Source organism: Dreissena polymorpha, chromosome 6 (genome assembly GCF_020536995.1).
Source record: "Dreissena polymorpha isolate Duluth1 chromosome 6, UMN_Dpol_1.0, whole genome shotgun sequence".
Taxonomy (NCBI): domain Eukaryota; kingdom Metazoa; phylum Mollusca; class Bivalvia; order Myida; family Dreissenidae; genus Dreissena; species Dreissena polymorpha.
Genome location: NC_068360.1, coordinates 95,159,484 through 95,173,377, shown reverse-complemented (window position 1 = coordinate 95,173,377; position 13,894 = coordinate 95,159,484). Strand labels below are relative to the sequence as shown.

The window sequence follows — 13,894 nt, the reverse complement described above, 5'->3', positions numbered from 1 at the left end:
CTTAAATTCAACATTTATAAAACATGTTGACCAACCTTATTCATACACTATATCATTTCATGCACTTACAATTCGCTGTTATGTGTTTTACCCACTGTTGTTTTCGATCATATATCGATCTTACAATATTGATGCAAGTGTTTCTAATAGCCCCATCACAATCTCTGTACATTTACTTATCTGTTACAATTGCGAGTCTGGTATATAAACAACAGTATTACAGTTGCAACTTAACTTATATAATATATCAATACAACAAGTTACGCGTGATATCCCATGTAAACGATAATTAACACTTTCTGTTATGAAACAATACATAATGCTTACAAACAATGGTTTGCTTATGGTGTGTTGGTTTTTCTTGAACATTTTGTATTTTATTTTGCACACGGGCGTCAAGTGATCGTGGAACAATAACACCACCTTGCACTGACTATTAACAGTAAAACCGGCTATTGATCTGCAAATGCCCCGCTATATAAACATTGATGTCAAAAGATGGTAATGGTGATGGTGGCGGTGATGATAGTTATGATTTAATAATGATTAGGATACACATGAGGGCAGTGGTAGTAGAAGTGAAGCTAATTATAATACATAATAATGAGCGAGAACGGTTTTGGTATTATAATTTGAATTAATATTGTATAGTGTTTGACATGAGACCATTGAGAGTCGACAGGCGTTAGTGATGTAAAAACGTGCGACAATTCGACATGTTCATGACTGACCTAACTCTCAAAAGAAATCTTATATTTAGTTTTGCCTTTATATTGGTATTGATACAAATATAATCTTGTGTAAATATAATATAAATAGTTATGCCGTTTTAGAATGTTTAAAAATTTTACTCGCAGTCTATAACTTGTAACTGATTCTAGAAAACATAAACGCAAAACATCTTACCATTCAATTAATCAACATGTGTCTGTCCATTTGAATGAACACTGCGTTGGTATGTCTTGTAACGTCTCTGTTCATATTAACCTGATAACCAATCTTTTAAAATTACAGTAACGACACGTATTCCGTAAATCTTGGTCACTTCCGTTACACCTAGATTGCCTTACATTGTCAATCAATATGCTTTTAAAACCAGCTCATTCAGTCAAGTTTCCAATATATCATATTTAAAACGGAGTTGTTACTTTGGGAAAAACGACGCTTATGGTTAGTGATCTTGAAACAATTTTTTACGGAAAGAACTAAATTGTTTCGTGGATAAAAACTAAAGCAAGTAATATCAACATACAGAGAAATACCTAGAAACAAAAAACTATTCGATGATACACATTGTATACTAAACTAATGACTTACGGTTTCAGTCGATATTACATTTTAAGTGTCCAGTTTAACAACCTATTTCAAATGTCAATAACCAACATATGCAGTGGTCAAGAACGATTCGGACAGTTTTTAAAGAGTGCTATAAAAGGCTCTTTTGTTTGAAGCATATTGTTGACGACACTCGACAAACGATGGTCAACGCCGAACATAAAACAGCTTACCACCACAAAAGCTGACCAATAGCATCTCACTGAAGGGTAAATATGACCAAATAAAACGTATCTTATCAATACTATTAGATAACTATATGACATATTCACCTTAATGTGTAAACGGTGCCGATATATTTTAAGAACAAACGGCAAAATGTGGACCGATGTTTCGCGTCCTAAAACTATTGCAAAATAGAAAGCGAAAAAGTAATGAAACACATCAGAGCTGTATAACGGGTACGAGTTTCATTAACGTGTTAAGTATAGCGTAAAAATAAGCCTATTGTCCAAAAGCGATGTCGCAATACATGTGTATATATACAAGATCATTGCCAAGGTCAAAGTTGCATTACAAATGAATATATTAAACAAACGCCAGACTTAACAGGAAGTGTCGCAAATAATAATTACCATCCGAACTTCACTAATAAAAACTTTATGGTGTATCTTCTTATCATAATTCCTGTTCTTATGTTGTAGATGACCCATGTAGTACAAAACAAATACTTTAAGTGTTTTGATCAAGCTTTACACTGTCGTTATTACTTCCTTCTTTTCTATATATTTGCAAAATAAATACGAAACGGTCGAACGTGTCTTCAAATTGTACACATATTTACGTCCGCGTGTGTATATATAATGTTGTCTAATATAACCGTGTTATCATTACCTTTTTTTAAACTCAAACATTTTTAAACATGTCTTAGCTATCGTTAAGAAATAATGTAAAACGTTAACGTTTTTGAAATGGTGCATTCTATTAAAATGAAGGTCTAATAATAGATATTATAAACAATTGCCATGGATTAAGGTTTAAATACGATGTATTTGCATTTTAGATTTTATTTGGACACAGATGAGTCGATATCTCCTTTTTTAATTTGACATTTACAACAACTTTGTTAATATGTTTAGCAAAACACTACTCCAATCGTTTGCAAACCACTTGCGATTGATTATGGAGTGGATAGAACTGAATAGAAAAGAAATGCTCAAGCGCAGTATACATTACTCAATTATATTGTAATAGATAAACATCAGCCGCGTACTATCAGTTGTTTTCATAACTATTGTAATAGATAAACATCAGCCGCGTAAGATCAGTTGTTTTCATAACTAATCAGTCGTAACTGAGTGAATATGAAGTAGCAACTGGAAAACAACATTTTTACAATACAATCATATCGGTATTATTATAGAATATAAGGTATTTTCCTTTTATATGTCAGTGTATTTATTGAAGATGTTTTACTTAAACAACATGCTTAATGTATTGAGTTCATGTAAGTTAAAGTAGAAGGTCTAAAACTTGGTTGAAGTTGGTCACGTGCATGTCTGTCAATTGATAGCTCACTAATTTCTTTCCAGATTTGTTCATTTAAATAAATGTACATTCAATGGTAGAGTTGTTACCCAAAATACAATGCTCTCTATAACGGACTAACGGCATGTGAGCAGTTTTGAATGTAAATTCATGTTATATACTTTTACTAATCGTGCAGCCGACTAAAATAGAGTTTCTGTCTATGCATACAAATTTGTTCAATACTTAATTTCCGGTATATACGTGTTTTGAGATGTAGTGAACGTCTGTTAAAGGACGTAAATAGACCTAACCGATTTATATTAAGTTATCAAGCGATCTTGGGATCGTTGTTAGTTTCTTCCTCATAAATGTGTATGTATTTTTTCCTTCCTGTATTAATTATTAAGTTTAGTTCGTACACTAGTCTGAACCTTTTTAGCGAACACGCATCATGTAAACTTTGGAGGCAGACAGACGACTCGCAAGAAAGCCAGTACGCGTTCAACTTTAAAACGCAATTCTAAGAAGACATGTGGTATCCTAATAACAGTAAGAAATCAGAAAGTGTGTGTTATTGTAAACAAATCAAACCAAACGCAGAAAGTATGAATTTGCATTCATTATTCTGGTGATATAGAAATAAGTGCAACCCGAAAGACATTATACGAACGGTAATTAAGATCCCTGCTTTTTTTATAAAATCGTCTTTAAAATACATCTGCTATATTATGTTATATTATATAATGCTATTTCTTGACTGCATAGCACAATTACACTTCACATGTTTCTTCCTAAATATGCTATATAAGGCGGTTGCTGATACTGATATATATATATATATATATATATATATATATATATATATATATATATATATATATATATATATATATATATATATATATATATATATATATATATATTAGATAAGGCGGTTGCTGATACTGAAATATATATATATATATATATATATATATATATATATATATATATATATATATAATATATATATATTGTCAATTTGTCCCGTCTTGTATCCTTAAAACGCGCACTTGAATTCATTTCGCCGATATATGAGCGGAATGAATTGATGCATTATATTAATAGTGACACAAATGCTTATATGATACCGTCAACAATAAAAATAGGATTTACAAAGTAGTCATAAGCTCCTAAACCAACGGAATCATTTATTGTTAACACAAGTATTAAATCGGTTCTACATGATGAGAAATAATGTTGCAAGAAATAACATATGTGGACTGTAAATATTTATTTTTAAAATGCATGTCCATAATGTCGAGTACATAATTTTCAGAAACTTTCAAAACTCATGAGTTTTAAATAAATCAATTTCACTTAACTTTCTTTTCATTTGTCAACCCTGGTTTTAAAAAAGTATCAGAAAACGTTGTTAAGCATAAAAAACAATCACTAGTTGAATGATAAAACGCAAACTCGCAGCTATTTGGAACGATATACATACCAGAGTTTTAGATACAACGAGAACACTTTAAATACATATTTAAATATCAGGTGAACAGTGATTTAAACTTTAACATAACTGTCCATGAGAGAGCGATTTTCTGTTATGTGCATTATACAATTTTTTAATAATGTAAACTTATAGAAAGTACACAAATAAATGTTGGTGATATATATTACTATATATATTAAGCAGATTCTAAAAACTCTACGTAAACAACAACACCGGAGGCCATTTGTTCATATAATGCAGGGTAATACTTTAAACAAACTGAATATAACACACTATGTAATATGTACGGTATATTTTACACCAACAAATTCCAATTGATATACATAAAAGTGATCCAATCCGATTATAAAAGCATTAAATCAATATACAATTACTTCGCAACACATTCGGTAAAGTCATTAAGTGAACAACTGTAAATTTTCGTATTCCGGATTATTTGCTGACTCATCAGTTTGACACGATGCAGATATCTTTGTAGACGAAGTATTGACTTGTTGAGAAATACAGGCTGAAATCCTTAAGTATTGGTGACATTCAAGCTCCTCAAGTGTTTCGTACTGATTGGTATGACGGACGTGGGATGAGTCTGGAAGAACAACGAACGATAATTAAAGTGGATATCACGGTGAATATGGTTTGAAAATTTCAACCAACAATAAACAACGCAATTCATTCGATGTAAATATCCGTATTAAGTAATGCAAACGTGAAGCCTTGCCGATTTTACAGGTTTCATAACTTCCATCTGTTGTAGAGGTGTCGTTGTTGCCCCTGAATACAAACAGCGTGAAACTACTGAATAGTGAATGAATAGAAAACATTGTTTGGAATAGGCAATAGTTAACGGGTCACCTTAATACATATTTCACGATAAAATGTTCACAAAACACCTACCACCTACCAGATATGGTACCCCCCCCCCCTATGTCTTACACAATGATCAGGACAAAACACGTGTTTTAACGCTATTACAGCATATTTTTAATATGCACAAGCGAAGGCAAACTTAACAAATTAAGGTGCAAGTATACATTCACTTACTGTTCTCTGACCAGATCTTCATACCGCCCAACCGAGTTCCTATTCACTAGGCATTGATGTGTTGCGTTTAGCCCTGTTATTACTGACACGTAAAAAGCAATATAACACTAGATCTAGTTTCGTTTTAGTAACTTTATAACAGTATTGGATATGTCATAATCCTTGTATTATATGTCCATTTGTAAACGCGAAAACAAGAATATATGTCATTATACGAAGTGAGATTGAAATAAATTATAAAGCCGTTCAATGAACTGTTTGAGAGACAAGTATGCATACCAGTATGCAGTAAAGCATTACACTTTGATCTGTATCTCCACATCAGGACGGACACGGCAATAACGACAACTACTCCAAATACTCCACCTACTGCTCCACCAAGAGCGGATGTTGACAAGCCACTACCAACTAGGAAAACATGAACTAGCTGTACACAATACCAAAGAAAAGCACACGCTGATACTTCTGGGAATTCATATTATTAATATCTCGAGTTTTGTCATACTCAGCATAGCCGTTATTTCCTAATCGAATCATCACAAGACAAAAACGGCGAGACCATATGCATAAGCAAATATGAAACAGTAAAATCTGATTTAGCTATGCGTTTAACATATACTTTTGTATATATATATATTTGAGAAGACGTAGCTATTACCTGCATCGACGAGCGTCGTTATGTGTATTGCTTGAGTCCAATCCGACTCTCCAATTTTGTTTTGAGCCCGTATTTGAATTTGGTATGTAATCCCAGACGCTAACCCATCGATTGTCCATATATGTTTCGAACTGTTTATGGGAATAATGATCCAGCTGCCATCGCCTAATACTTTGTACCTTATAGTAAATGTTTGATTTTCCCCGCCATTGAAACCTGGAATCCATTCGACGATCAGTTCCGTGTTCCCTATTCTGCTTATTTGCGATTCTTTCGGAATTTCCGGTTTAGCTATGATATACAATCAGTTTGATAAATGAATATGACAATTCAATTATATGCATTATATCATTCGATTGTTAAACATATGTTGAACGAAACGATTTGGAACTTAGATGGCAAATAAATTATAGGGTAGTTCAATGACTGATGCACATACACTGCGCTTTTAAAGTGAACACTTCCATCGTTGAACCCAGTTTGTTAGAAACGTTCACCATGTAGTCGCTATAATCTTCAAGTTGCACATGGAATATATTTAGCTGTGTCTGCATGCTATCATCAGAGAGTGTGATCAGGAAGTTGTTGTCATCTGATAAAACCCTCCAACTATCATTCTCTCGCTTGTACCAAATTACATCTTGTGAAGTCGGTTTAGGATATGCAATTATTTTGAATGTGAACAACACAGAGTCGTTCGGTGCGCTGGACAATGTTGTAGTTGGAAGAGAAAATGGCGATGCTCTCGGTACACCTGTAAAAAAACGAGTATATGGTAATGTATATTTATTTCAAGTTAATACACTACTATTTAGTTTAATAAGATACACTTACAGTAAACTAAAAGAGCAAATAACTGTCTCCCTTCGTTATAACGATTGTCAGCCAAGCATGTGTAGTTTCCAGTATCATATTCGCATTGTGCTTGTTGAATGCGATATTTAGCTTCACGTCCTTTTGTTACAACCAAGATGCTTTCATTTCCACGGGTAGTATTCATTACACGAAGCATAGGCTCGGGGTCACCATCTGCAACACACATCAGATCTACCGTCTCACCCTGGTTAACAACGATGCTATTGTGTGATTGATTTGATTTGAATTCCCGTACATATGCTCCGTCTGGAAAAAATGAGTTTTGATTTTACTTTTAACACCAATAATCCAATAGACAAAGTGCAGATACACAAATAAATGGACATTGTATGATTAATTTAGATAAATATTTCAGCAATAATTGTATTTTGCACAGTTATTAATATCGCTTACGTGTTTAATTTTAAGTAGCAACATGTGTGACAAACAAAATATTTCGAGTTACAAACAAGCTAAATACAATTTTTATCCACCTATCTCCTCGTGTTACCTATTGTAAATATATGCATTATACACATAATGTTTCTCAAGTTTATTTACAAACTACGGAATAATTATACAAATATACTGAACATGTTTTATTTACATGATTTGATAACACATAATAGTGTATATAAAGTCAGCATAATTATATTGCTATATTTACTCTTAAATGATTTAAACCCTTGTGTTAAAATGTTTACTAAATCAATATTTCATCTTACATTCAACATTTATATAGACTGTCGACTGACTTAATCCGTATAGAACTTCATTAGTTATTGGCTGCATTCTGTTCGAAGCATTGCACTGGTATTCCCCTTCATCTGTCAATCTAATGTTGTTTATTATAAGTGTTTTTCCAGTACCCATCACTCTGCCAATGTCCTTCCTTATCCATGAATAGTTTGAGGCTGGTGGATTACCAACACGAGTCAAATTGCACACAACTGTGAGAGAATTGTTCAGTAGCACGGTTTGGTTCTGGAGACGTTGAACATCAGGCGGGTCTGTGAAATCAAATTGGCATATGTATATGCACTTACTTAAAGAACGCGATATTATTTAAAAAAAAAATATGCTGATGACCGTTATTAGATTATTCATATTATAAAGTTAAATGGCTAAACAAAAAGTAATAATGTTTAAATAACGGTTAGATACATAGAATAACATTTGATGCTCAATCTATAAGCAGACATGTTCAATATTAATGAACATTTGTACTCACATAACACTTCCATTGAAACAGTTACAAGTTTAGTCCCGACAACACTCTTTCCCACACTATCTGTCATGGTGTTTTCTGCTTTACATGTTACATTTCTCTCCATGTCAATTCTCACATTTCTTATTATCAGAGCAACACCTTGTTGTGCTACATGACCAGACCAAGTATATCGAGGAGCTGGGTTACTGCTGGCCGAACATAATATTTTGAACGACCATCCTTCAATAACTTTAAATTCATTCTCTATTGGAGTGACGTTATTGTACATCAATGCTATGGTCGAAGGGCCATCTTAAAAGTATAACACATATGCAATTGATTCATGATGGTTTTATAAACAAAATTATACGATACCTTGTCAAAACTCACATGCAAACTTATACTTACAGAGTATATCAAGATTTGCGAAGGAATTGTTACTGCCAATAACATTTCCTTTAAATGATGTATCCATAACATTTTTTGCCATGCAATTGTGTCTTGTGTTCGTTGTTCGCGTTACATTCACTATCGTTAAAATTCTCCCTTTGTGTCCGGTATCCCAGGTGTATGTCGAGTTCGGAACACTGTCAACGGAGCACATCAAGATAATGGTACTTCCAACTATGACTTTAATTGGATCATGTAACGCATTCCAAAGTGCATCTGAGTTTGTAGGAATTGTGTACGTGATTGTAGGAACACTAGGGCCATCTACAGACAGACAATTATGCAATAATGATTCAGCATATACAGACATTTAGATAACTTTTGCAATGAACTCTCAATATGTGCACCGGTTCTTACATAATACTCTCGCGGATACGTTTCTTGTTACATTAGACGTTGATATTACTCCATCAAATTCAGTCATAGTGTTTGTAGCTTGGCAAGTCCATACAGCGTCATGCTGTACACTTGTGACGTTCAATGTAGGTGAATCAATCAGTTGTCCATTCCAGAATACCGTAGCCGGGGGATTGGCGTCACTAATACAGGCTATGTTGATGTTGTCACCTCTCTGTACTCTTATTGTACTATTAATGATTTCTATGCTCTTATCATTGCTCGATATCTTTGTAATGACTGGTGGATCTGTAATTGCAGATTTCACTATTTTTAATGTTATTACTGCGTTAACATTTAAGTGCATTGTCAACTTCTAAAGTGAGTATCTTTAAAGCTTTATTCCCATTCTGATATTCTATTTACCATTTAGAAGCGATTATCTAATTAAAGATTTGCCACCTGTTGTACCAAGAATTTTAATTATCAAAATGATTTTAATCCAACTTACACAATACGTTTATTTGTAATGCGATAGTCTTCTCTGTAGCCTCTGCACTATTTATACCGTTAAATGTGCGCATAACATTATACGCCTTACATGACACGCTACCGTTATTGCGAGTGAATGTACAATTCAAAAAAGCACCGGTCGATCGTCCGCCCGAGTAAGTCCAATTATACGAAGGTTGTGGATATCCGCTGGAGAAACAATTCAAATGAACGAGTCTATCCTCTCGTATTGCAAAATCAGTTGATATACTTAGATTGTTGATAGTCACTATTGGGTTAGAAACGGGGTCTGCAAACGAAATATCAAACGAGTTAGTTTTAAATACGTCTAATGAAAACTCATTCAACTATCGTTTTCTGAATGTCGGAAAGACATGTTCAAACAATCTGCAATAGACATAGCGTACCAACAGTAACAAAAAAACATTAAATATTTAAAGGGATCTTTTCACGCTTTGGTAAATTGACAAAATTGAAAAAAGTTGTTTCAGATTCGCAAATTTTCGTTTTAGTAATGATATTTGTGAGGAAACAGTAATACTGAACATTTACCATGGTCTAATATAGCCATTATATGCATCTTTTGACGATTTTAAAACCTAAAAATTATAAAGCGTTGCAACGCGAAACGATTGAATAATTTGGAGAGTTCTGTTTTTGTCGTTAAATTTTGTGAAACTACGAAGATTGCTTATATAAGGTATAAAATATATCAAGTATGTGTAATCGGCGGAATAGCTCAGTAGGCTAAAGCGTTTTTACTTCAGGACTCTGGCAGGACTCCAGGGGTCACTGGTTCGAAACCTGGTTCGGGCAATGTTCTTTTACTTTTTTAAATTTTATTCTTGATTTTTTACTGGAGCTTTTACGATCCAATGTTTACATTTATCGATATAAAGCATTTTATGAATAAGTTAAAAAATGCCAAAATCTGTGAAAAGGCCCCTTTAAAATGAACCACACACTACATTTAAAAAATATGTTAAGTACTTACACTGTACCCGAATGCTCATGTTAGCTGATAGAACGTTACTAATGGATTTAAACTCATATCTTGCAACGCAGGATATATTTCCACCTATGTACCCGTTAGCGTTTGGTATAAATTGTAAATCACTTCTTGCGACGTCATCAATGTGCGAATAATTAGCAAGGTGTGTAATGTTTATGTTGTCGTTGAACCATTGAATACTAGCCACAGGTCGGCTTAATGAAGTGATGCATGTAAAGGTAGATACAACATTGAAAACTGGGTAAGCAACTGACGTTTCTGGTAGAATGGTTAAGGAAGTAAGTGGAACTGGAAATATAACAATGCGCTTTTTTGAATACCCAATAATAAAAATGGGCAAATTATTATGAGTTTACATGAAATGAATGAGCTATATGTTTCAATATATTCGGATGTATTTGACATGATTCAATTTGATTTGATTTGTGGAACGCATATGGGTCAGAGTTTCACTATTAAAATGAAATCGATAACATGTGTAACATTATTTAAAAGATTTTAATAATTGAAATTCATATACGGTACAATACATCTCGTAACCCTTATAGAATTCCCCATAGCGAAACCATCGTCGTTTCAGGCAATACTTTGAAAATAACACCAGATGTGTTACACTATCTGCGGTGATTGTTGATGAGTGTTGCGGCAAAGCAACGCGACGTTAACTAGATTACTTTGTATGAAAACATTAATGTCAGTTTACTTTATCATGCCCATGTTTATTAAATAATAGGTGTGCATGAACAACGTATCAATTTAGGTGCATTGAGTTTCCAACATTTAAATAAAGAATCGGCAAACCAGTACAGATTCGCCACGTAACGTTAAATTCTACACACAAAAAATCATTTATATGTACAATGCCCATTGAACAGGTTTTCTTTAAATTTCATATTTACTTTAACATAAAAGTTACCTGAAATTATAATAATGAAATCCTCAATAATAGAATTATTAAGCTTGTATTCTTTATCGTTAAGGAAACTGTATTCAAATGAACTAAATTAGATGTCTACATATTTCAAACAAACTTCACATGTTTTTTTTTTGCTAAAAGTACGCAAGCAGACACGTAATCATACTCGGTATTAATTATTCATCATAAAGGTGTAAGAAATATGAGCAGTTGTATTGACGCTCGTCAGTATTTTTTGCGCCCGTTATTAGAGGTGACAAGTCGCTACCTTTACACGGTTGTATATGCACATAGTAAACCGGCGCAACACCTGCATCATTGGGATATGTAATGAAACGATACAAATATGTTTACAAAGTGCGTATTCATAGCGGCCATTTTTTTCTAATCGATAAGTTTTGTGAAGACATATACATAAACCTGCTATCGGAAGTAAAATAAATAAATTGCCGCTGATGGTTGAGGCGGCCCGCGTTACCGACAGCGTTTCGTTTTTAAGCGTGTTAAATCCCTTAGTTAACGCGCTCTTGAGGCTAGCTTTCGCTATACTTGTGCGTTTATCTGCGTCGTCAACTCGTGGTTTAAGAACTGGCTACGATCTTTAATGTATATCAACATGACCAGAGTCAGTAGAATGTTTGGTTCATTATATTTGGTTTACTGAGAAAAAACTCACAGTTGTATAATACAGTATAATAGTTGCAGCTATCAAAAGCATATTTAATTTTGTTTTTTGGATAGTTTAACAAAAAATATAACTAGGCAACGTTCGTGTGTAGGTTTAAAAGAACCAAATATTCCCTCATGAAATGTTATAGTGTACATAAAGAATGTAATGTTGTATTGAACGGTAATTGCTACAAAATAATTCGAAATAACGAATATCAATTTATGTACCAACTAAAAAATTCTAAGAGTTTAGTTTTTAACACTAATATGACGGTATCAGTGTTGTCTTTATTAACAATATGATGTAACATTTGTGTTATGCAGTTTGCTCTTTAAAAATGCTTTACCTTGACTGCGGACGTGTAATATTTATGCCAACCTTTTAAGATTCTTCCAATATTGACACATATAATTCTTATGATATTTCAAATTAAATCGTGTTTTAAAGTTTGGTACGTGTATGTATACAACGCATGATATACAGTCAAAGTCAAGAGCTCATAAAAGAAAGGGTTCGTTCATCTTTATTTTTAAAATATTAACAACTACGATCGATTTCGCTTTATCTATTGGTATTTGTCAGAAATTTGTAACCACATGTTCTTTATTGCAAACAAAATTATTTAATAAAGTAAAGAACTGTTGGAATGGCTTTCATTGTTTTTATTAATAACCTGTTTGGGGTTTTATTCCAATAAGGTTTATACGTTGATCAAGGGATGAACTGCATTTGACTACCCCCCCCACCCACATTACAATATCGTCCTAATTAAGTACGTACAGATTCCCCATTGATGCGTTGATGACACTGAGCGCGAATGAACTAAGTCCAGTTTTCAGAGGAAAAGTAAAAAAAACAAACTTGCACATAATTTTGTAAGTTTGTCTTTACATTTTCTTAGATAACATTATAAAATGTGGACATTTTCTAAGATATGTATGATGAAACTCGTAACACACAAGCGTATTGCAAGCTATTGGTGATCCAAGTACGCAAATATAATCGCAATTGATAACTATAAAAAAAAATAATCGCAGTTTTAACCGAAATCAATATTGTGTACATATGTACAATTGAGAGCAAAATATTATATAAACTGTTGTTACTTTCCTAATTTTGCATGTTTACAAATTAAGCTTAATAATTAACTCCAAAGCTTATACAAGTAATAACCAATGAAGCCGTCATTTGTAGCAGACGTTAGAACTTGTTATTAACACTATTATAGAAAAAACACACAAATGAGTACCAGAGTGATTGATAATAAGAGAATTGACATATTGATAACTTACATATTAATCTGATTGTGTAGCTTTTGCTTTCACTATACACATTTCCATTTACAACAGCTTTGCAGCGCCAGCTTTGTCCGTCATTTCTTGAATTCACCGACTTTATAGAACACGAGTAGACCTGTGCCGATAAACAGGAACAATCCATAGCATTGTTGTCAGTAAGACACCGTTGATCAGCATCTAGCCATTGTTGAGCAATGACCATTTTCTCTTCTTCTGATCCTTCGTCTCTCATGAACCAATCAATCCTATTCGGCGGGGATGACGTGGAACATGTTAACGTTATGCTACTGTTGACGAAGACATCATTTACATCCACAGTCAATGTCGGCGATGCTTTGTACCCTTTATTAAAAAAATAATTTCTATATCTGGTAAACAATAAGTACACACATGTGTTATCAAAATGCTTATATCGTACGCATTTCAAATATAGTTTCAAATTTCCTATACAATATAGAGTAGATTTACTTACTCATTACTTAACGAAGCGAGCATATTAAAATTTACCTTTCAATAAGAACAGCTCAATTATAAAACAAATACAATTAACTACGGAGAAACCCATAGCTCATCATTTAAGGTGATAAAATAATCCTTCATGCAAAACAATCTACGTGAAATGTTAGTCGGTC

General features: G+C 33.2%; 1 protein-coding gene across 1 annotated transcript in view; it reads right to left on the bottom strand.

Annotated features, from left to right (window-relative positions):
- LOC127835910 (hemicentin-1-like) overlaps positions 1 to 13,894 on the bottom strand; it is a 225,199-nt gene extending 211,305 nt beyond the window's left edge. Inside the window, exons 1-2 of the mRNA XM_052362330.1 lie at positions 13,770 to 13,894; positions 13,257 to 13,604 (exon numbers count right to left, since the gene is read on the bottom strand). Coding sequence (XP_052218290.1) covers positions 13,257 to 13,604; positions 13,770 to 13,827 — 406 coding nt within the window. The 5' untranslated portion in view covers positions 13,828 to 13,894. The remainder of the gene's footprint in view (positions 1 to 13,256; positions 13,605 to 13,769) is intronic.